At 37.3% G+C, this 26,033-nt stretch overlaps 1 protein-coding gene across 1 annotated transcript in view; it reads left to right on the top strand.

Moving 5' to 3' along the window:
* Acss3 (acyl-CoA synthetase short chain family member 3) overlaps positions 1 to 26,033 on the top strand; it is a 173,636-nt gene that overhangs the window by 71,754 nt on the left and 75,849 nt on the right. Inside the window, exons 5-7 of the mRNA XM_076920151.1 lie at positions 901 to 1,041; positions 16,589 to 16,669; positions 16,771 to 16,866. Of these exons, the coding sequence (XP_076776266.1) occupies positions 901 to 1,041; positions 16,589 to 16,669; positions 16,771 to 16,866 (318 nt within the window). The remainder of the gene's footprint in view (positions 1 to 900; positions 1,042 to 16,588; positions 16,670 to 16,770; positions 16,867 to 26,033) is intronic.

The following is a 26,033-nucleotide window of genomic DNA, read 5'->3' as shown; positions in this document are numbered from 1 at the left end:
AACCACACCAAAAACAAAAACAAAGAACAACAACAATTTTCCCCAGTAAGGAACTGGCTATTTCAAGAAGTAGCCAGCATAGTCTCTTACCTCCATCCATGTTTTTTTCCCATTAGAGCAACTTTTCCACCAGCCCACTCCTTCCTCTTCATCTCTCTTCCCTCTTAATGGTTGTTTACATTTATTTAAAGTCATATTTATTCATGACATGGCTGTTACCATGAAATTTGTACCAATAAATTCTTGTTCTTAAGGAAGAAAAACTGACTTTTTTTTCTCGACTCCATTAATGAGTGAAAAGGAGAAAAACATTTGACTCTGTCATATACTCTCTTTAATTTAAAAAATTGGTTTCCCTCTTGAGAAAACACAAGTGGCACTTGTCCTTATCCTGAGGGTGAATTAAACTGCCCGATTAGAAAGGCAGCTGTCGTGTTACACTCAAATCTCCCTATATAAAAATTATTTGAATGTATGAGGTGATATTTCCTTGTTAAGAACAGAGGATCCAAGTTAAAAATTCAAGCTGGAACTTAGTTTTTCAAGTTACTTGTAAATATTCATATTTTAGACTGTATCTTCAAGTTAATTAAACTATGGATTCATAAAAATATGACATCACCACATTGGAGTACTTAAGGGGAGCTCTAGAGTGCAGTAACAGCATGTGAGAGAGAAACTAACACCAAACCACTAGATTATGTAAAGAAATAGTTTATTTATAAAAAAAAACTACTTTAACTTAAAACTTTGAGATTTATTCATAAATCCAATGTTTAGTGTCATGAAAGCCTACTTTTCTAACGGGTGCTCAAACTTGAAGATTAATCTCCTCCTTCATTCTTCTGTAACTTCATCTCCTACTTATTGTGCATGTCTCAACATTTTTTTGCTGTATAGGAGAAAGTTCCTTTGATGTCAGGTCGTGATCTTGATTGGGAAGAAGAAATGGCAAAAGCCCAGTCCCATGACTGCGTGCCTGTTCTCTCAGAGCATCCCTTGTACATCCTCTACACATCTGGAACAACTGGACTGCCTAAGGTATATGCTTCCTTTGAGATATGCACAATGATAGTTTTACATTGCAGGGTAGGTATCTCTCTGATTAAGAAATGAAAACGCTTGCAGATTGTAGTTTAATGCTTAAAGACAATTTAATTATTCCTAAAATTAATTTTGTACAAGAAGTTTTAAAGGGACAGACTTTCACCATCTTCATTCAAAATTCGCAGCAGTCAGCAATAAGTACTTGCCTTGGTAAGCTGATAAAATCAATATTCAGTTAACTGAATATTGATTGGTTTAATGATATCTTGTAACATATATCACTTGTTAGTCAATGATAATTTACTAATATGAATTAGAGGCATTATACTTGAACTGAAAGTAAAAAAATATATTGGAAAAAATATTTTTATTCTTTTAAGTGGAAGTTTACATTTTATATATTATGAATGGACTTTTCTATTTACATTGTATGTACATGTATGTCTATAAGGGGTGACCCTGTATGCAATAGCATGCTTGTGAAAGTAGAGGACAGGAAATGAGAGTTGGTTCTTTCTTATTGTTTTGTGGGTTTTAGTGATCAAACTCAGGACATCATACTGAGAGGCAAGAACTTGGACCTTCTGAGCCGTCCTTCCAGCCTTGGAATACACCTTTGACCAAGGATCATTCAAAATCTTGTTATAAATGGGAAGTCTAGACAACTTGAGTCAGAGACAATTTATCCAAACCATTCAATTATTTGATTTATAATAAGGAGATACTTGACATCCTTTCATCCATTTCTCATGAAAGGTGCTTTTGCAAAGCAAAAAAAAAAAAAAAAAAAAAAAAAAAAAAAAAAAAAAAAAAAAGGATAGCATCACTACTCATGAATGTTGTCAATATTCATGAATGATGTCAACAAATAGTATGTTAGGGATAGGTCCTGCATACAACTTCATATTTTCCTTGTTTATCTTTGTTAGAAGGTTCAATATTCATTAAACCAGATTTTTACAGGATCAACCTTTCAAAATTTCATATGTCTTTTAGTAGTATTTCTTGACTATCCTTAGGTTTTTAGAGCAACAAAGTTTGGAAAATGTAATCTCAAGCATATTAAGATAATGATGCCGTTAGATTTACTTTAAAAAGGAAACTTACATAGCCCATGAAATAGTTATGTGTGAGAAGGAATGCATCTGTCAAGAGAACACAGCCTCTTAAAGACATGTTTCATCACATTGTTTCCTTCTATTGTACTCTGCATGCAGTTGATGCCCAATAATCTTTTGTTCTTTTGTTGATTATTTAAATAGGTGTGTGCGCATATAAAATGATATTCGCTTTTATTGAATTATAATCTAGGACTTGCTTTTTACAACTCTAGTTACCTGACAAATAGATATTTTCTCATCACTGAAGAGCAAGATTTGTTTGTTTATGCAATCCAACTGATTTATTCTCATTTTGTTTTTCTAACTCACAAGTCCCATGCAGTTCAACTGGACATTTCTCCTTGAAACTGCAGTGAGTTCAGTAATTTTATATAAAAGTCTTAATTATGAAAGGATTAACATTAAAATTTGCATAAGCTCATCAAACTTAAGAGGCCCATTTCGGCAAACATCCCACTTTAGTTTGTTAAAAGCCTAGGCAATCTACACCTCTCTCTCTCTATCTGTATCTGTATCTGTATCTGTATCTGTATCTGTATCTGTATCTGTATCTGTATCTGTATCTGTATCTGTATCTGTATCTGTTCCTGTTTCTGTATCTCTATCATCTCTATCTGTATATCTACCTCTTTCATCTATAGACATAGCTCTATCTATCTATCTATCTATTTATCTATCTATCTATCTATCACCTTACATTCATACCTTAAATGAAAATAATCTTTTGATTTTTCTTCCATATTATATCTTTTCCCAATTAATGGACTATCTTGAAGAAAATTTATTTCAGTGTTGAAGAAACAAACCCAGATAAAATATGAGTAATTCATAGTTGTTCTGACCTATGAGGGTGGGAATGTATGTGATTGTGAGTCACACAGACAGTAGTCACTTTGTGGAGGAGATACACAACAGAGACAAGGAGATTCTTTTTCAGGCTACATGGTTTAGGGTTTTACTTAGAATAGCATCACTGGTTAGTAGGAATCATACTTGGTTCAGAGTTAGGAATGAGACCGAGAAGAAACCAGGCCTTAGAATACATGCAAAGGAAGATGGCTTTGACGTGGGAAAGGCGGCAGGTGCTGAACATACTGTGGGTGGTGTATTTTGGGGATATTAATACTAGTACAGTCAGTAATTGGAAATGAGCCTGATCCCACGAGCTACACTAGGACCTGAATACAGGCCCTTGTGGATCATCAGTGTGGAGCTCTGGCTTTCAAATCAGAGAGTGGGTGGATTTTGTAAAATATGACATGTGGTTTGCCATTGTGGGATTCGTTTTTCCTGGATAGAGGTGAATAAATATCTGTTTCCCACAGATGGGGTACTGTGACACATCAAAGAAATTATCCCAGTCAATCTTGAGATTTTACTGCTATTGCTTACAGAAATATAGGTATGGATTTCGTCTGGAGAACATTGCCAAACTGATCATCTCAGCATGAGACACAAGTTGTATCTCTTGAGGCTCCCCACCCATTTCAATTGCCAGAGACTTTCCATTTCTCTGGCAATTCATTAGTGCTCCTCTGCCACCTCAGTGATGGGTGTTGCAAATTATTTAACATTCTGGTCTTTTCAAGCTTTGTATGTTCCATAATGTTCCTACACTTTATGAACCACTTCTCTCTACAATAGAGAATGTGTCAATTTGGGGGAAATAGCTACATAACTCTTTGTCCTCTATCAATTCGCTTGCATTTTTTCCCATTTGCTCTTTCATCATGTTCCCTGACTCTTGGAGGGTCTGAAATATTTAGTATGGTTATTTTATTTCATTTATGCTGGATTGGGCCATAACACCATGGCAACAGTCACTTATCCTCAGGAGCATGGCCTGTTTTGAAATTCCAGTAATCACCATCTATTGGAGAAATAATTCTCCCTTCACAACCAACCAGTGTTTAATGATCTATGTATAAAAATCCAATATTTAGACAGCAATTAACAGATACCTCACATCCACCTAACCAAATAATAGTGATCACTTACTTTCTGGGTCGTGACCTCCCAGACATAGGTCTTTGTCTTGGGCTAAAATATTAATAATAAATTCCTCAGTAGAAATATCCTAAAACTGAATCAGAAAACAGTTGTTTGTACTTATAACAATCATGCCAAAGGACATATATTGGCCTATCATATTGGTAGTCTAGTATGCATGGTCCATACCAAGTGGAGCAATAGGTGGCAGTTTACCCCTAGTGGTGTGCACAATATCACAAAAGCTACTCAATGGAAAGGAACTTCCACTGTTATCTCATCTTGATTTGTCCACATCCTGTAACCAAAACATATGATGTTCTAGCACTAGGGACCTACATTATAATTTGAAAATAAAATTAAATCAGTCAAAGGCCTTTAAAACTTTATTAGGCTACCTTGGATAGAAATCTATAGGAATATAACCTGTCTCTAGCAAAGGATATGAGGGGGAGGGAAGGGGAGAGAGAGAGAGAGAGAGAGAGAGAGAGAGAGAGAGAGAGAGAGAGAGAGACAGAGAGACAGAGACAGAGACAGAGAGAGAGAGAGAGACTTGTAGATTTTTCTATACAGAATATTTTCTTTCAAACTCCTTAAATGCTATTTATACTTTCATTAGACTTGTTCCCAAACATTCAAAAATAGAGTAATACAGGGAAACCTGATTTTACACATGGTGGCCAAAGTTTCTGAAGGCCCAGCATTGTGTCTTTTATGTCATTGTCCATTGGTCTTAAATGGTTAAGGGAACACAAAAATAAATATTATCATATTCAATACAGTATCAAGATATTCCCATCATTTATATCATTTATTTCATCAAAAGAATGACATTTTTCATTGATGAGATACACTAGCCATTCCACCCTCCATAATTCACATTTAATTTCCTTCAATCATCTGTCATCATACAGACCTTGGGTTACTGCTGTACTGCTGCCTCTGCACATATTCTCAAATCAGACATACTTGATGGGGTCAGACTGTGTGTGTATTTGGGTCTGGTTTATTTCAAAGAGAAAGTAGGGCCATGTTCTGGTTGCTTGCCAATGGAGAGGTCTTCCAAAAACTTATCAATAAATTCTGGAGAAGCTCCATAGCCCTTGACTTTCAGTTAGCTACACCTGGCTACTGGAAGGTCCCTGGACAAAGTGAAAATCTCTACACCCAGAATACTGTTTTTGCAAGAGAGAAAATGTAAACCATATACTTTAATCACCAACTCCTTAATATTGTAAAATTAATTTTACATAGATAATTTCATCACTTGGGTTTCCCATGAATCATTGTCTTAGATTTAAAGCAATCCAGATGTAACTAGCATGGCACTTGGCTTTCTGTTTTTTTCCCTAGGACATCTGGCTGGACCCAGATCTTGCCACATTTTTTCCCACTGACTTGGCCTGACTTCTTTTGTTTGTTTTAACCATTGGTCACCCATCTCTTTCCCAATTGCCTCAGCACTTTGGATACCCGCTTTACATGCCAGCCTAAATCATCTAGATCTTCTAGAACCTTCTTCATAAAGCCCATGTCCCAACATGGCACTAAGCAAAGCTGCCAAAGCCCCAGCTTAATTGGTCTTTTTATTGCTGCCACAAAATTTCTGATATCCCCATTCCTCCAAAAAAAAAAAAAAAAAAAAAAAAAAAAAAAAAAAAAAAAAAAAAAAAAAACCAAACCAAAAGAAAACACAAAGCTAAACTAAACTAAAATGCAAATCTTAAAGAAGAGAATTTAATGCATACTCTGATGCACAGTTCAAGGCTACCATCCCTAATGATAGAGAAGTCAGGAAAGCAAAATTTTAAGGCAGTTAGTTATGTTGTATCTACAGTGTGTGTGTGTGTGTGTGTGTGTGAGAGAGAGAGAGAGAGAGAGAGAGAGAGAGAGAGAGAGAGAGAGAGAGAGAGAGAGAGAGCGAGAGGTATGTGGAGCGGGGGAGATATGGGGATATGTACATACCACTGAGCATGTGTAGTCAGAGGACAACTGAAGATATTGGTTCTTGTCATCACTTTGTTGAGATATCTTCCCCATTTACTTCTTTAGATTCTCATCGCTCTATTACAGCCTTACACTATTTAATAGAACTTTTCATGAGTTCTACCTATTTAAACTCAGGTCTTCATGTTTGCATGGCAAATACTTCCCCCTACTGAGCCATCACCCCAGCTCCCCAATAGACAACTTTTCAGCCATTAACCTCCACTCCTTGTGCCCTTAATCTTCTGGTCATATCATTGTGTAAAATAAATTTAGTCCATCATAAAGAACTTATGGTATTTAGCAATACTAATGCTGTTCAAGAGTCTAGAGACTCAGTCTCTTCTGAGAATCAGAACAATTGCTTGATTTTGAGCTTCTGTAAAATTAAAAAATAAAAACATGTTTCATTGTTCCTATATACAAAGTCACAGAATAAACAGTCCCATTCTACACAGAAGAATGGGGGCAGAGCAAGGAAAAAGCAAACAAAAAGATTGAAATCCAGTGAGGACAAATTCCAAATCCGGCAGCTCCATGCCTGGCACCTAGAGATTGTGATGGGATCACCTGGGAGGCCTTGACTGGCTTTACCCCTGCAGCTCTGCCACCCGAAGCCCATATAGCCTATTCCTTGGGCCAGCTCTATTCTGTGTAACCAGCATTTTTTTTTTTTTTTTTTTGGCAGCCTGTCCATGGTCTTGGCATCTCCAACATCCTCATATCCCCATCGTAACTTGGACTTCATCATTATTGCTTTACACAGTGACCTCAGGAATTTGCACAGCATACAGCCCTGGTTCACATTGCGTGGTTGCAGTGACCTTGTAGACCCTTGGCATATGTTCCATGCTTTCCTATTGCCCTCACTCTTACATCTTTTATGTCTGTAATCAAGTACCATGTATGTAGCACTGTCTAGATTTTCTGTGGTTTGGGGCTTGAGTTGTACCCCTTGAGCCAAGATCGTATTGACATTCACTGGACCTACGGTCTTTGACAGTTGGTTTTAGCAGGGAAGCCCATTCTATGGTGTACTCTATCTAGGCTCTCTCTTTTCAAATTGATTTCCATTTTCAATAGATGGATCCTTGCAAGGGTGGAATTTTATCCACGGGAGACCTATTCTGTTATATCACTGCAGAACAATTGATTTCTCTTTAATGACACTAAACAAATATAAGTACTTTAGAACATGACTCACTTGCGCCTGAATTCACTAATACTGTTTTACTTGAGATTTCTTCTGCCAAACATTAACCTTACTTTTGGATTTAGTCACGCTAAAGTTCTCATGGCACAAGGAGAATGCAACCAGGTTACTTCCCAGAACGTAACACAGGTGATCTTTAGCTCGGTTTCTGATAGATTTTGGAACCTCATGAATAAGGCTGCTGCCATCTGAAGTTAGCATTGGCATTCTGTCCTTCCAAACTCCCAGCAGATGGCATTAGCTTATCAAGTTACCTTTGTGACATTCAAGGGACTTTCTAACCAGTATTTCAGACTTTCCAACATTTTCCCCGAAAAGCCAAAGGCTTAAGAACCACAGGGTCAAGTCCATCACAGCTCCAAACACAGTACAGATTTTCTAGTAGATAATTTTCCTGTCGCTCTGATAGAATACTCTATAAATAACTGTATAAGCAAACGTTTTTAATATTTCCCTCATAGTTCAAAGGTACACTGAACTTATTCCCTCTTTATCACATAGTTTAGGACCCTAGTCCATGGAATGGTAACACACACACACTTAGGATGACTCCTTCTACTTAAATCAATGTAATCTAGAAAATCCTTCACAGACCTTTCTAGAAGTTTGTGTCTTAGATAGTTAAGAATATAAACAGGTTGTCAGTTGACATTAACTATCACAAAGCCTATGCCAGTCCTCTGGTATCTGATGAATCAACGGCTTTTGTAACTTTCCCAATGAACACAGTTCTCTCCAGCCCAGTGAACAGGAGATCAAACTATGACCTCTCTCATAATTAGTGCCATTAATAATTCCCGTCTTCCTCCATGGTCTTCTGGCCTCTGATATTTATGGAGAGATCAGTCAGTGATAACCAATGGCCTTTAATGGCCCAATCCAAATGAGCCAGTGTACCATTGACTGATTTTCCTTATCTCGCCTCAGGGTATACAGTCATTTTTTTCTAGGAATAAAGCAAAGTTAGGGAACCCCATTTCTCCACCTCCACAGCACTCAGACGGATCCTATTAAACCACATGTCCCATAGTCTTACAAATCAGTCTGTAAGAGCTGCTTTCATTCTTTATTTTGCAAATTCTTTACTAATTCAGACTTTCAAAGGCAGACTGCTCCCTGGTTATCTCAGTTTTGTGCACTGGACTACTGTCAAAGCCCTCAAGTACATGCTGAATGATGGACCTATCACTTCCTTTGTATTAAAGGTCAGACCTAAAGGGCACCTTTTTCTCATTTCACCCTTACTCGGTCCTTGACTCAATCTCTAATTCTTCATGTGAGTTTCAAGAGTTTGAGTGTTAGGAGGGAGTCTTCTACACATATCTGATTTGCACTGCCTTCCTCTTGCAGCATGTCAATGTTAAGAAATGACAAGCCAACATGTCCGTTTCATCCTCTTTTTCATTCTACCCCCTCCCCCATCACAGGCTTATGTGGAATGCCCATTTCCATTGTAATTCCTCTTTTATATGGGCATGCTGTTTTTTTCTGTGAAGACAGCCCTGTCTCAGTTGTATTTCTCATTGTGCACAGCAAAGGACACATAACAGGTATATATGTTTCCCATCTAGGTAGATACATGGTATTTTCAGGGATTGCAATATATTCTCTAATCCATCAGGTATGATATGGGAATCTCCATGGTCCTGAGGTGGACTTAACTCAACATGGAGGCATGTGACTCTATGACCTATAAAGGAAGCTGGCTATCATGGGATTCCCCTCACTGGCATTCAGTTGGAAGAATGGAAGAAGGCTTGGCTTTCATTGCAGGACTTATCGCTTACGTCAGAAAGCATACAAATTCCAGCACAGTAAAAAGTCAGAGCATCCCCTGTCATATAGGGAAAGGTAGTGCAGTGGTTTGAATAGGAATGGCCCTCATAGACTCATATGTTTGAATACTTGATCCATAGGGAGTGGCACTACCTGGAGGTGTGTCTTGGAGTAAGTGTGGCCTTGTTGGAGGAAGTGTGTCACTAAGGGGTGGGCTTTGAGATCCCAGAGGAAATGATTCCCTGCTGCCTGCAGATAAGGATGTAGAACTCTGAGCCACCTTCCAGCACTACGTCTGCCTGCCTGCTGTCATGTTTCCCACCATGATAATTGGCTAAAATCTCTGTAAGCCAGCCCCAGTGAAATGTGTCCTTTAAAAGAGTTGCGGTGGTCATGGTGTCCCTTCGCAGTAATAAAGATCCCAAGACAGGTAGCTATACAAATATTGCCTTCGCAAATATTCTACCCATGGAAGAATCAGCTTCCACTACATGTACTCTCACTTTTTACAAGGGTCATGCAGTTTCTCCTCCACGGCGAATCTCTAGTTCTGTCAGTAACTCTCCAGGTACCAATTACATTATGTAGCACTTGGGGAAGAGATATAAACACATGCTTACTTCCTCAGACAGGGCACTGAGGAGAGAGCAAAGAAACAATCTGTGCCAAGTCTATGATGCTGAACTAATGAATGTGTTAGAGGTTGTTCTGTGGAGAGCATAAGTGATGTAAAGGTAGCTGGCTGCATTGCCAAAAGATTGCCACACAAGTGAAGGGCATCTCATGAACTTAGAATCCTTGGAGCTCCCTGTACAACGTGTAGGCAGGTCTACTTGAGAATGTTCTGTCCTCTAACCATGGCTTATTGCTTGTCCCTTGGGAGATAAGCTTTTTTTTTTTTTTTTTTTTTTTTTTTTTTGACTCTTGTAAATTCCTAAGCTCTTGGGCTTTTTAGGTTTTATTAGTTTCCTTATGGTTATGACCCTCCTCTTTCTTGCAGAATGAATTGTTTCAGTTTGTAGGGAATTCCTGCACAACAAATGGCAAGATATCTTACAGAGTCTCAAACACATTTTCTTCCTTTCAGGAGACTTAAGATTTGTAAAAGTTTGGTATATATTGACATCAGACTTTTATGTCCCATACTTTACATGTTAGTGTATGTCTTAGAATATACCCCAACTGCTTTTATCCCAAGCAGTTCTATTATTTATGACCAAGGCAGGACTTCAGAGTATTTAGTGAACAGATTTTCTGTAGTTGGTCTGTTTCACTGCCTTCTTTTTCATGCCTGTAATTCTTATTTCACTTTAAAGGCATAGTAAAAAGTAATTGTGTTCGAAACTATGAACGTAAGATGAGTGTATTTGCAGAATTGAAACAGTGACCTGTAAATTTTATGCCACCATGCAGCATTTTTTCCTGGGGCGGGGGGGGGGGGAAGGTATTTTGTGGTACTTAAAAGTGTTTTAAAACACTCTTGAGCTGGAGAATGGCTCAGTAGGTAAGTTGCTTGTCACAAAAGTCTGATGCCTCAAAGTCAGATCCCCAGATTACACATAGGATTGTAACATAGATTGCACCAGGAGAGCACATGGGTCTGTAATCCTGGTGTGTGTGCCTGGAGGTGGGAGGCAGACAGAAGAAGTACTGGAAGCTCACACATCTGTGCATCTGGGTAAAGCATCAGTGAACCTCAATGCTTCGTCTTAAATAAAGCAGACAGCAAGGATCAATAGCAGAGAGTTTCTTCTGACCTCTGTGCATACGCATGTAACTCAGGGGTGTCTATACCCATCTACACACATCTCACACGCTCCCTTGGAATTCTATACCTTACATGCACACATTAGGTCTACATTAGGTAGTCAGTTCTTTGGTTGAATTGGCAGATGTATGTCAGGGTTGTATTTGCCTCTACATCTACCAATCCTGGAGTTGCCTGGGAACTGCATGGGAGTTTTACCTATTGGCTGCTGCCAATATTTAAGCATCCATGGGTGAACTACTTCTCATACAAGTTAGTTTTGTGATGGTTTTCATACTCTGTCTGCTACTCATGATTGCGTTCAACAGTCATGAGTATTAAGCAAGAGTTTAATAGCAATCACCTTTGTCTCTGTTCAAATTTGCTACCTTGGAAGGACTCTGGTGAACAGAAAAAGGATTAACAAAAAGCTCCAGTGCCAAAAAATGAAAGAATAAGAGGGTAGCACAAGCAGAAGGATGGGGCTGAAACTAAAGCAAGGAAAGAAAGATGGAGACGAGGCTTTTTATACATTCACAGTACTTTGGTACATTTCGTTCCTACTGTGTGAGCTTACTCCTCTTCCCTGCCCTGGGGAACAGATGAGAGAGATAGAGCAAGCGTAATACAAATAAGCGACCATTTTTCTATCTCTGGTACAATTCTTGCTGAAGTTGCTATATCTTAGCCCCTTAACTCAAGAGTTGTACAGATCAATAAAAAATTACATAGCTACTAAAGAATCCTCCGCAGGGATACTCTTGGAGTCCATAAGAACTCATACTGAGAGATTTTGTATTTGATGAAATATCTCAGGTGGAAACATTCCATCTATTCTATGATGCTTCACTAAGTTCTATGACTTAGAAGGATTTCTTCTGGAAAGAAAAAGAAGTTTTTTTTTTCCAAACTATTGTCTTGTTGATACAGGTGCTTAATCACTTCACTGTTTAGTTTCTTATTCAGTCAAAATCTGGACCAGATGTCCATTCTGTGGCATACAAATTGCACTATGTCAGGGCCTCACCCTTAAAATAAACTGACTCATTCTCCCCTTAACCATCCCTTACTTTCATACACATTGAAGTTGATTTTTTTCAATACTGTATCAATCTCTATGTGGTCAAAAATAAAAAAAAATATCTAATTTTCATACTTCCCATTCTGAAACAGTATTGATTTCATGCCTTCTTTTGGGTACTAAGTGCTACAACCACATGAAGAGTTGTCAGCTTTTTTATATCATAAGGTTTACCTATGATCCTGCAGAGTTCAGAATCAACATACTACATGGGGCTTTTCTTAGATTGTATTAGATTCCTAAGGCTTTTACATTTAAGGTGGAGGGAGTATAGGGATAGGTAGAAAGTGGTAGCAGGCACTAAAATGTCTGAAATACTTCAGACTTTCATTTTAGAGGGAAACATTATTCTTGAATAAAATTTTTTTATCTTAACCACAATATTTAATATTTAACTTAAAAATATCCCCCTTAGAACCAGGCCTAGCAAACACACCTCTTGTTTCCTATACTTTAAGCTAAAGGCAGGATGGTTACTTGGGCCCAGGTGTTCGAGGCCAGCCTAGGCAATATAGCAAGAATCACTCTTTTAAGAACATCTATTTTTAGATTCTGATTAATTTCTCTGACTTAGAATGAACAACATTTCTCCTTCACATTGCAATTACTTTTACCTGATAACCATGGTTATAGGTAAGAAACAAAATATACTTCTCTCCCTGTTTTGTTAGCGAGTTGATATTTATAATAATGTCTGTTAAAACCTAATATTTCTTCCTTCTTTTTTTTTCTAAACTGATAAAATATCCACACTGTGACTATGAGTCTGTGTGGTTTTTTTATTTCTGTATCATTAAGAGGTCCCAGAATTTTCTAGTCTGTTGTCTGAATATTTTAAGATGCCTGGGAAAATTACAGAACTATAGTTAGTTAATGAACTGATGCTGACTAATTTTTTAAATTTAATTTTTTTCTTATTCACTTTACATCTTGCTCACTTCCCCCATTCCCAGTCACCCTGTCACACAATCCTTCCTCCATCCCCCATTCCCTTCTCCTTTGAGTGGGTGGGGGCCCCCTGGGTATACCCAGACTCTAATACTCCAAGTATCTGCAAGGCTAGGCACTTCCAATCCCCCTGAGACCGGACAAGTCAGCCCAGTTAGAAGAACATATGCCACATATGCCAGGCACAGCCAACAGCTATTGGAATAGCCCCTGTACCAGTGGCCAAGAACTTGATACTAGATATGTCATGGGCCTAGGGCAAAGACTTACGTTATTATTCTGTTAACGAAATATAGTAACAACATGATTCCTAATGGCATGCTGCTATATCTGTAGATGAGTGTCTCACTCCACCCCTAACAGAAGAGCTTCTTCTTGCGGTAGGTGGCAATTAACACAGAAACCCACAACCGTGAAATATGCAGAAAGTAAGAAACTGGAGTACTTAGTCCTAATAAGGATACCTTTATCAAACCCATCCTCTTGAGTCTCGGCAATCTATGTTGAAATGGGATAGAAAGATTTTAAGAGCCAGAGGTAGTGGATGACCCTAAGGACACAGCATCTTCCTTACCTAGACGGATGGTACACGTATGAACTCATTGAGACTCTAGCAGTATGCACGAGACCTACACGGGTTTAAAGCACGTGGGGTCCCAGCAGTGGGAGGTGGAAATGCACACAGGATACAAATCTAACTGAGAATCTATCTGCAGTTGATATCTATGGACAAGAGAAACCCATTTTTCTCCAACAGAGTCAACAGGGTTCATCAACTACACTACAGAGCAAGCTGCATGCTTACAAGTGGTTAGGCAACAAAAAATGAACCCAGTTTTATTTTTGAAGATGTTTTATTTCATTTTTCTTTTTTTTGATATTTGTGGGTTTTGTTTCAGTATTTTGTTTCTTTATTTTAATTTTTGTTTTTGTGGGACTTGTGTGTGTGTTTCTTATTTTTTTTTCTGTTTTTTATTTTCAAATTAAATATTTGAATTACAGACAGAGAAAACATAAACTGGACGGGGACGAAGGTGTGGAGGGGCTAGGAGGAGTCGGGGGTAAAGCATCATCTACATGTATTGTCTGAATGAAATTCAAGGAAAAAAAAAACAAATTTAGAGAACAGCCTTTCACGAACAATCAGGCAAAGTACTGGGTTCCACACATTGATGCTTCTTCAGATAAAGAACAACAACAACAACAACAACAACAACAAAAAATGGAATAAACTTTATGAACCTTCTGTGCTCAAGAATCCCAGAATATGAAAGTGTTGGGTGCCTTGGTCTTAGTGGAATTTCTCCTGAAAGTTGAGCTTAAAATATGATCAAATCTGTTTCTCTTCTCATAAGCAATTGTTTCCATTTTTCAAATATAACGTAAGGGCTAATGGTTATATCTCACATATTTTGAGTAACAATTAAAATAGTTTTACAAGTCTGTAACAGGAGATACCTTGAAACTGGAGATATTTAAAATATGGCGCTCAATCCGGCTTGTTCCCAGGCAGCCACCATTTTCCCACTGCTGCTCTGGCTCTGACATTGGCTCCAGCTGGCTATCTAGAAACACCAGCCCTGGCACCCAGGAGACACCAGTGTGCCCGCTGGCTCTGCCAATCCACCACACTGCCCCCACAATGCTCGGCTGAGCCCAGACCATTCCTGCTATGCCAGTGGTACCCGGTAGAAATAAGACCCTTAAAGCTTAATGACTATCAAATAGATATATATATTTAGAAATGCTCAATTAATAAGATACCCACACAATTAGAATTGTTACCCAATATCTAACCTTTAGATATTAATTGTTACCCGGGACTGCTCTAGAGCTATTCGTGGTTCTCCATAGCTGCTAGCCTCCTCCTCTCCTTCCTCCTCTCTCTCCTCCTCTCTCTCCTCCTCTTCCTTCTCCTTCCCACTCTTTGCTCCTCCCATATTAGCTTCTCCTCAATTACTGAACTTTATTGCAAATATAATGTAGCAGTAGCAGGAAATTATCCCGCTACCCAAGTCCAGTAAAAAAAAAAAAATCCCAGAATATGAATACTGCTCGCATAAAGCACTTTTTCAATTAAGTTAAAATAAAATGCTGTGTCAGGTGTAGTGAAAAGAAACTTCTAAAACATCATAGTTGAAGTCACTGCTGGTATTAAATAGTGTTCTCTACTGTAATATATGAAAACATATAGTATACAAAAGAAATTGTGTGATGTTTCCTTTTCAAAGGGATGGAAGGTTTTTAGGAAAAATTATTAATACCCCAAATCTTTAAGGTCCTAGACCATAAAAAAAAAACCCAACACATTTTAATTGAAACTAATTAGCAAAGGAAGATAGGATTCAGTTCATCTAGAGTATTCAGATTTGGTGACTAAGTGTGTATTGAATGGTTATTGGAAAGGGGCTTATAATTTCTAATATTTTCAAAGTGAACAAGAAAGCCAGCTACATGCTAATTGCATCCTACAACATAGAAAATAGTTCTCAAATGCCAATAAAGCTGCACCTGATATTGTCAAGAGACCAGGTATTGTTGGTAGACACAGTATGTTCCACAGTTTGACGCCTACGTTTTATTGGTGGAGCCTGCAGAGAACAACAATAATATGAGCTACAGCAAATCAGTGTGTTTTATTTATCTTTTTCTTTTTTATCTCCAGAATCAAGTATACATGTTAAAATTGCACAATGATACCAAAAGTGTACAACTAAAAGAACACCCATTAATTAGGTCATGTTTAGCCCATTGAGCAGAATAATGTTTTGAAGAAAACAACTCAGAGATGCTTTGAAGGCCATATGAATCTTAAATTATTGTTTTTACTCAGTACGCATTTGCCAGCTCATTTTTATAGCCATGTCTTTTGGTACCAATGACCACTAATATTTACAATGGTGAAATAAACTGATCTCTAATTATTGTATTTATCATTCATTCTTATCTTGGTGACTCATGTGCCCACGTTTCAGATATTGGCTGTTGAGTTTGGATAGTTTCCAACACTAAGGGAAGGTACTGGAAACAGACTTGCGAAAATGTAGTAATGCCTTGATTTGCCCCAAATGCAACATAAAACACATCTGTTAGCCTTAAGGCTAACTCATCAGGATTCACTGTTCCGAGTTCTGGAAATCCTCATTAAAGTATTGCTCAACTCCCATATTGTTCTGTGTGATTCCCACTTAGCGGTGTAATTAGGTCTCCAATTAGAATGTAACATTGTTTCCTCTAAGCAGCATATTGTCATCATCATAAGGAATGGATGTTCTTATGTTGGTCTATATTTTAAACTGATAACTTCATTTAGCTTTTTGTTAAATTTAATTTAATTTGGGTTTAGTTTGAGGAGTTTCAATTTTTGTTTTGAAAATGTCATATTGATACTGTGTATCACCACTAAAATCATATTATATATGACTGTGAAAGTGAATGTTTTTGTATACCATTAAGAATGTCATATAACATTTTTCTATAAATAGTAATTTATATTTGTATTGAATATTAGAGAATTAAAAGAAATAGTAATTTAAATGCAACTATATATGAGTCAATATAATTTGTAGCTACAGAATATTGAATGATTTAAATCTGTAAATTATATGGGAGATTATATGAAAACAGTGAATCTTTAACATTATTCATAGATGATAACTTCATTGTCCCCTCTCTTTAAGGGCGTGGTTAGACCCACCGGGGGCTATGCTGTCATGTTGAACTGGACAATGTCTTCTATATATGGACTCAAACCTGGAGAGGTAACCATGATTTTACACTTATAGCACATGGTATTTCTCTGACTAAGACACATGTTTTATTATTGTTTTTATTTATTTATATTTATTTATTTTTTTTTTAGGTATGGTGGGCAGCTTCTGACTTAGGCTGGGTTGTTGGACATTCCTATATTTGCTATGGACCTCTTCTGCATGGAAACACAACAGTTTTATATGAGGTAACAAAGCAGAAGTGATACTATATACAGGACCCTTATTTTACAGGCTTTTCTTGATAAGTAGCCCTGATAATAGTGTTGAAAGACGGATGGCAACAGAAAGCATCGTTATAGATTCTTTACTTTAAAAGTTATTTCAAAAGGGAAACAAATACGAAGAAAATAATTTCCACCTGTTTTTATTGTGTCAATGAAAAAAATCAATAGAAACAAAATTCTGGAGAAAATACAATAACAAGCATAAAACCTATGCCAGGAGAGTCATATGATATGGATTTTTTTTCAAAGAGATACGGATTTTAGCATCATAAGAAAACATCATTGTAAAATGATCAATATAGATTCACATTTTGTTTTTCTACAGAATCAGTGGATTTAACAAAATATCATTGTCTATCTTAATTACATATTTTTCATGGTTTCTAATAACAACTATGAATGTAAAAAGAGACAGAAATCTAGCATAAGTAGATTCAAAGCTGAATGGTTAACAACTTGAAGATTTTAATAATTAATGTTGACCTGAAATAAGGTTTCTATATGTGGAGAAGTCCTCTCAGGAGCCTGCTTTCTGTAGTTCTTTCAGCCATTTACATGAAGACTTATCAACATACTGAACAATATACAGTGTTTCACAACTTGTCGGTCATGACTTCCATAAACCATCCAAAAAACACAGGTATTTACGTTACAATTCATAACAGCAGCAAAATTATCATTCTGATATAGCAACCAAAGTAATTTTATGGTTGGCGGGGTCACCACATCATGAAAAACTGTATTAAAGGACTCAGCATTAGGAAGACTGAGAAGCACTGAGCTAGAAGTTGGGCTCTCAGGTAAAGCTCCTTGGTACTATGTCCGATGATCTGAGTTCAATCTGCAGAACACACATGATAGAAGGAGAGAGCTGACTCCTTCTGCAGGTGATCTATGACTACATCCACAGCGTATAAATATGCATGTTGTGTGCACACAAGAAAAAAAATAAATGCAGTTTTTAAACATCTGGATGTGGTGACTAATATAGTATCCTATTTAATATGATACAAGATTTCCTGGAAAATCTAACAAGGTGTAAAATATAGAAACCTTCACATATTCCTATTTAAATTAAAACATAATGAAGAGGACCCAGAGAGATGCCTCAGTGATCACGAGGGCTTAATGCTTGTGCACACAGAATTGGAGTTTGCTTTCCTAGCATGCAAGGCAGGTAGGTCACGAAAGCTTATAACTCCAGACTTCTGGTATTTATCAGCTTCTTCTGTAGTCCATAGGCACATGCCCTTCACAAGTGCACATGTACATTCATTCTCTCTCTCTCTCTCTCTCTCTCTCTCTCTCTCTCTCTCTCTTTCTCTCTCTCCTCTCTCTCTCTCCCTCCTCTCTCTTTCCTTTCACTCACATGCACACAAGTCAAAAATAAAACAATAATATAAAATGGTTTAAAATCTTATCATAGGGATGAAATAGAATGATCTTCAGTTGTCTGTAGCTTTTGCCTCAACTTTTTCCATGTGATTGCCTATCACTCAGCAAGCTATTGGTATGTTGCTTTAAAAATGTTCAACATATGCAGTGATATAATCTTACTTTTCCACACTTGAATTTTTCCAGTTCACATATCTAAGTGAGAAAGTACTTACTTAATCTCCTAAAAGAGATGGGGAAATTGTCAATAGTTGATAGAAACACCGTGCTTAGTGTGAATATTTTATAACTATCATTGGATGTTCGACTGGCTACTGTATTTTATAGCACTGTACTAAGGCGTCTTTATACAATTATGAGACACAGTTTAGGCATAATCAGGCACAAATGAAATATCTGGCAGTGTAGATGAATGGGCAGCTTCTCAATCATTGACTGTCTTCCACATTAACAGTCTCTAACTAGATGATAAGAAATCTCAGACCAATAAGTGGGGCATGTAGGGAAAAGTATCAGATCATTTAGATATTTTGTTATATTAAGAATTGTCAACTCAACAATTGTAAGGGAAAAAAAAACGTGAGGCCAATATCTAACTTCATGAAATTTCTCCTGCACACTTCACCATTTTAGGACTCCCATAGTTTTTAGTTGGCTAGTTTTCTGTCTCTGAAAAATATATATAATAGACTTTGAAGCAAGTGTTAAAGTATCTCACACTATTATGCTTTTCTTGTACCACGATTTCATATCCTGCAGACTTGATAGACATTTAGAGTTTGTAATATAACACATGAAATAATCTTGACACATCTGCTCCATACTAACATTCTCGTGACACATCGTGGTTTTTTTTTTTAAGTCAGCACTCTCGAAGAAAACAAAATAAATCCTAACACCAAATACTTACTTTGAAACGTGACATTGCCTATTCAAATGTGAGAAGGCAGAATTCATTATTAAGCTTTCCTGACTCTCAGGCTAACCTTAGAGTTGAAATACCTAGAATAGGATCATTTAATTTTGAATTGGCTTTCTATTATTTTTCTTGTTTATTTAAAACATGCTAACACTACCAAGAGAGCATGGCTGTTTATCTTAGAATGATGTTCTCAAAAACAGAATAGAGATTCTATAAACATTTGACATATGGCTGACAAGATATATATTTAAATCTTTGTAAAATTTCTGGATTTTTTTATCCTCCTAACTTATAATATCTTAAGTTTTTTAAAAATTTTTTTTTCTGACCTCAAAATGAAAATTCTTAATTCTTTACCACTTCAGAAGTTATCATGTACTAACTTTTGGACTTTGGTTTTCTTCTATACAACCTAGATTCCCTGAAAAGCCTTCTTCTCCAAATCACTTTGGCTTCATACTCTTCAACCCATGCTTCATCCCTCTGTAATCTTGCTTCCTCCTGTATCACTCCACAGAACTCTCTCTTACCAGATGTCACTATTGACATCATTACATGGCAGCGTCAAAGACCTCTGCCAGTTTGCTTCTGTCAGCAGGCATCAGCCATCATCATCTGTATCTTTCTCCATCCTTATTTATTTCCCCCCATGCTGATGAAAATTTTTAAAGGAAATGGTTAAAACGTCCTTGGAAGCTTAACTTCAAGATACAAGACTATTACATTCTTGAACAAAGTCTCTTTCAACACTGATGAACACAATTGACATGTAATAAGATTTTTTTTCTTCTTCCATAAGTGGACATACAATTCTAGAGCTGCAGGGAGAAGACCTAATGGACATTTTCAGCTTCCTGATCATTTCCATGTTCAAATGCATTAATATGTCTCTCATTAAAATGAACAAATACAATCCCTTGTATCAATTTCTCAGTTGGAGTGTTCTTAATTCAATTAGTGGTGTTTTTAAGTGTAGAGCACTCTCTCCAGGCCCCAACCACACCCTCTTAGTGACTGTCTTCCTTTTCAAGTCTTGCTTTTGTATCTTTGGTTATTCTTATGTTCATTGCTGCCACAGGAACTCACCTATGTGTTGTTACTTTGTTTTTTCAAAAATATCTTTCTGTTATACACCAGATCACATTTCATGTACACTTCCTCAGTGAGACATTTTTTTCTTTCTTGGAAGAGACCAACCAGTTTTGGACAGTCCAGTGCCTTGTGTTGAGCTGACTTGATTCTCTGCTGCAGTTCCGTTTATTTTCAGGCACGTCTAAAATGTTGGCTTGCCTTCTGCTCTCACTTGGATTAAGAGGGAAGACTCATCTGAGTTTTACATAGCATCAGTGCTCAACGTCAAAGCTTGTTTTTCACACCCATCCATTTACCAATAAATACTTGTGAATGGAATGACTGAGCGAAGATATCAAACAAAAGTTGACTTAAAGGTTTTATTTTTGTTGTTGTTGTTTCTTGGATGAAAATATATAAATTTAACATTATTTTTCATCAAGGGACTTCATGAATGGCTTATTCAGATAAATTACATTTTTATAGACAAAGGTGTAATCTTATTAGCTCATTTGAATATATTTGAAGACTCAATTTTGTATTTAATAGTTAAAACAGATCCTCACAATTGGTTTTCATATTTTTGAGAGGAACAAAATAACCAGAACTCCATTAGATGGCTAATTTATTAATGAAATGGTGATTGAAACAGACCTAACTCCAGTGTCATATGGGTGGGGACAGAGGTTTGCTATGGTAGCTACTTAGCTGTCTTTCTGCACCTGTGACAAACTATCTAAGGTAATCAATCTAAAAATAAATACAAATACTAATTTGGGTTCATAAATTTAGTGGTTTCAGTCCATCCTTGCTTGGTTCAATTGCTGTGGGCCTGTGATAGAACAGGAAGTGAGACCAGGGAGTACATAGCAGCAAAGAAACAAAGGCAGAGAGGAACAGGCCACTGTCACAGTTTCCCCTTTAAGAGCATGAGCCTGTCACTAAGGTCTGTCAGATGATCCTGGACCAGAAGGTGGAAGAACAGATGCTCCAATGTCTTGTAGTAGAGGGAGTGTCCAGGGGTTCAGAGGTCTCTATAAATTGGCTAAGGTTTAGAAGCTATGCTTTATGCTTTCCACAATTATAGTTAACTCAGTCATTCTGGATTTCTGACAGGGTTGAAAACTTATAGTCTCATAGCCAATCCTGGCTATTTACCTTGAGAGAAAATATTTGAGTGGATGGTTTTCAGCTGACATTCATTCTAAAGCCCAGGAAAAAGCCAGGTTCAGAACTAAGTGTTTTAGGATAGACGACAGAGGTTCTGGTTAGTCAACAAAATGATGGACTGGGTATTAGGACTATCTTGTACCTCACTGGTACAAATAGGCATAATTTTCTCTAAATGTATTTTGAGAGAAAAGTTTTATTTTAACAGGAAGGGTGCTATGTAGGAGGAGCTAAGGTGGGAGGAGTACTGAGAGGAAGAGAAGGAGTAAGGAGAAGAGGAGAAGAAGGAGAGGAGAAGGTAGGTGATGAGAGAGAGAAAGAGGGGGGAGACAGGGAGGCAGATGTTCATGTATCTCCACCAGTCAAAGGTAGTTGATATATCTAGGTTGGGTAGTGGGTTACACCTCTGATTGAGCATTACCAAACTTATAAAGCCTTTGATTAACATTTTTAAAAAAGTGTATAAATGCAAAAAGGAAAAGGGGGCATGGGATAGGGGTTTTCTAAGGGGGGGATGGGGAAAGGGGATGGCATCTGAAGTATAAATAAAATATCCAATAAAAAAAGAGCATGAGCCTGGGACGAATCCCTCTGGCACATATGTAGCAGACGTGCAGCTCAAGCTCCCTGTGAGTCCTTCACCAAATGGAGCAGAGGCTCTCCCTAAAGCTGTAGCCTGTCTGAGGTATCCATGCCTCAACAGAGCTGCCTCAGTGGGAGAGGATTTGCCTAAATTGATGGAGACTTGATATGTGTGCACATGGAGGTGGGGTGGGCTGCAGGTGGAGGGGGATACCCAGGGGCATTCCTCCCTCTCAGAGAAGAGGCAAGGGGGTCCCACCCTCTCATAGGAGAAGAGGAGAGGGATGGGGAGGGTGGGTCACAGTGAAGGGGAAACTGGGAGAGGGGGTTATTTACAGCACTTGGGATGCACATTAATTAGTTAATTAATTAATAAAAGGGTATGAGCCCAATGATCAAACTTCACAAGTCTGCAGCCCCCACACAGTGTTGTTTCCGTCAGTTCTTGCTGCAAGCATTATAAGACAGTTGAGATTTTCACACCAGCATTTGAGAGTATAACAGATATAATGATAACAATATTTTCGTGTAGGAATTTTGATGCCTAAGTGACTCTAGTATTTTAGTATCAGGCACAAAAATGTGTTGGCACATGGTGAATATACGGATAAATGTTTCTTAGTCTTTTTCTGTCTTCTCTTTACCGTTTGCCTACCCTTTATGACTGCTATCTGCAGAATCAAGCCTAAGATTATTTCTCAAGGGCAAGGAGTACTTGTAGATCCTGCCTTCGCTTTTTACTTTGTTGTGCACCAGCTGCGAATCTGTGTCTTATACACCTATTTTCATTTCGGAATACTGTGTACCCATGTGTCTTTAGTGGCAGCAGTGTTGTTGAGCAAGAAGCCAGCCAAGTATTCTTTAGCTAAATTATTATGTAGGTCCAGAGGATAACATTAGTTATGGTTTCTATTCAATTTATAATGATATTAAGCCATAAACTAGATGGTATACTTGATTTTGACAGAACTGTTGTTGTTCCAATACAATTAAAATTTTAGGAACCCTCAAAAACAGCTGAAAATATAGTTCAGTTGGTAGACTACTTGACTAGCATGAGTAAATCCCTGGGTTTCATCAGCAGCACCAGATAAACCCATGATCCTAGGACACATATATAGAACATTCGATGCCATCCTTAGCTTCATAGTGAGTTTGAGGCCAGCCTGGACTAACTGAATCCATCTTTTAAGCAAAAGAACAAACAAACATGAAAACAGAAAAACTGCAGTCGATTAAAAAGTACATTCTTGCTTTACATCTGCTTGCACTTTCACAGAGTTATAGATCTGGTAGTCTCAAGTGTCTCTTATAAATTCTTCAATATTCTCTTCAGGTTAACTAGGGTGGTGGATCGTTAATGTTAATAATTCAATAATGAACTTCAAAGGACTGGTTTAAAAAAGTAAAACTCTTCGAATCCTGAATTATGGTGTAGAGGCATGGACACTTGTCTGGGAAATTTATATCTGCTTTATTTCCCAATGTGACCCTGGGTAAATTCAACTTCCTTAGGAGAGCATTTCTCATATATGAAAGGAGAAAACTGAAACACACTCTCTCCAGTTTCTATTTCTGCAGCTCGTTTTGGGATCATTTCCCTTTTAAAAAATAAAATATATTACCTGGTATAGTGTTTTAAATTTTATGTTGAAATTCATGCTCTTCTGGACTTCACTCTAGTTTCCTCTTTAGAAATTACTTATAATGTTGTATTTATTGGAGAAACTGCTCTTGTGTGTTAGAGTCTGAATGGCAAGGGTCCTGGTTCTTCTGTGACTAACCTGCTTCAGGCCAGTGACTTACCTGCTGAGTGGCAGATTAACGGTAGCAATCCCTTTGTATCACTTAACTGATCAATTCATACAAAGCATGTAGAATAATTGGCAAATCGTAAAAATAAAGTTAATTTTGAATGAGATTCTTCTAAGTCATTACTCACAAAATAATTTTTCTTTCCTCTAGACTAGGATATTAAAATTAAAATCCAAATGACTCATTCCTCTGCATTGGAGCTAAATAAGATGTGGAGTTTTAAGTATTCCACATTTCTTCTTTCAAAGCGTGTTTGTCCTCACAACACAGGAGTGGTCACTGGAATACGGGAGGCAGCTCCCTTTGGAGCCCATTAATTCTCTTCAAAGCCAAGGCTGAAAGACCAGCACACTAGGTACCAGTTGTCATGCTACCATCAACTTTGAAGAAAGAGGAGTAGATGCGGAGAATATTCTAGGGGTGTCGCTGCTCAAGGATCTGTCCTTTGTGAGTGGAGCTTTTGAGGGAACTAGGTCTGGCTTTGAAGCTTTCATTTGAGAGAAACAACAATGATCATGGCTTGCTGCTACCCATATATATATAACCTCCTACTTCTAGTATTAATCTTTATGTTCGAGGACTTCAGGACATGAAGCTTGTTAACCTTTTATTGCTTGGCTTTTTTTCCCCTGAACTGGTAATAAAAATTGAGAGCTGAGGTATTCCTGCCTCCATTCTTTATAGTATTGCATAGGATACCACTGGGAGAGCATATGTAAATGCATCTTAAAGCCTCAAATATTGTTTGTATGTGAATGTTCCAGTATAAACACATTTTACATGTGTATAATTTATCAATAAACTGTAAGTAATTATAATTATTTTAATTAACACTGATTTTAGGTTATTTCAAGTATGAAAATCTCATATTTGAGAATATTAAAGATGAGAAATACTTAACAGTTGGCTTTTGTAGATGACAAACGTGCCTAGCCATCTATCTCATCTTGGATGGTCTCTGGGATGTCCGTGCTACCCTGGATTTATAGTTTTCATGAGATTATGCCGTGCAATGCTTTGCAAAAAGTTCACTAGTAACGTTTCTTAATTTAGCATCCCAACTGGGCCCTTAAAGAAACAAAAAGAAAAAGACAATGCAACTGTTACAAGAATGCGTAATTGTATTCCACTATGCATTGTTTGAATTTTTACATACTTTCTCTTGTTTTTTATTCCATTCTCAAAGACATGGAATTTCACTTCTCTTTGAGACTTGTAGCTGTTATGTAACTAAGTCATACAGTAACCAGCAACACATGGATTTCCCGTTTCATTGATGTAATGGAAAATTCTTTTACCATTTTCCCTTTTTCTTAAACGTAGCATAGCAGCCATCTACTTTACTGAGTGTTTGTGATGAGGCAATTGCCTAGGTTATTACTGTGATTGGGTTTGTATAATTTGATCTTCTCAAATAAAAAATATGAGGCAGTTGCCAACACCTCTTAAATTCTTCAAAGGACAGGCAGTAGAGAGATACTTATTTTTGAGTTTATTTTTCTTTATATACACCTGTGTGGTGTGCTAGATCAAGCAAGTGAAATGTGTCATAGCTCAATGGGCAATGTTTATAGGAGCAGATTGTCAGTCACGTTGTTCTAGGGGCTGTGTCGGGGGAGGGGGAGGGACAGAATAGGCATTAGATATGGTCCTTATACTATAGGAGCTGAAAATGTAGCCATAGAATTAAAATCAATCTGACAAATGGAAAGCAAGCAAATAAAGTCAGTATCAAAATAAGAAATCTCTCATACAGTATGAAAAGTGCAAATAGGAAAAAAAAAAAAAACCTAGTCACCTTCAGAGAGCTATCAGCTATGGAAGGTATTCCGTAGTAGAATGGAAAGCTAGCTCTGATATGTGTCCATTAATTTTTAAGAGAACATTATGTCTTATAAAAGGGAAGAGTTTGTATACAAGAAAGTAAAGGGAAAAAATCGCTATTATTGATTGAGTCTTAGGGAATCAGAACTCTTTTAAGCACTTTCTATATATGAATTCACACTACAAATCTATAAAACAGGATTTTGAATCTCTGACTTATAGTAATAAAAAAACACGGGCCAGAGACTATTAAATGACTTTCCTAGTGATGAAGTCAGGTTTTCAAGTCTACCTTCATTGTAGCACTCCTAAGTCCTCTCAACAGACATTTGGTAATCTTGTAGCTGAT

This window comes from Arvicanthis niloticus, chromosome 22 (genome assembly GCF_011762505.2).
Source record: "Arvicanthis niloticus isolate mArvNil1 chromosome 22, mArvNil1.pat.X, whole genome shotgun sequence".
In the NCBI taxonomy this organism is placed as follows: Eukaryota; Metazoa; Chordata; class Mammalia; order Rodentia; family Muridae; genus Arvicanthis; species Arvicanthis niloticus.
The sequence above is the reverse complement of the archived record's forward strand: the minus strand, read 5'-3'. Positions and strand labels throughout refer to the sequence as shown.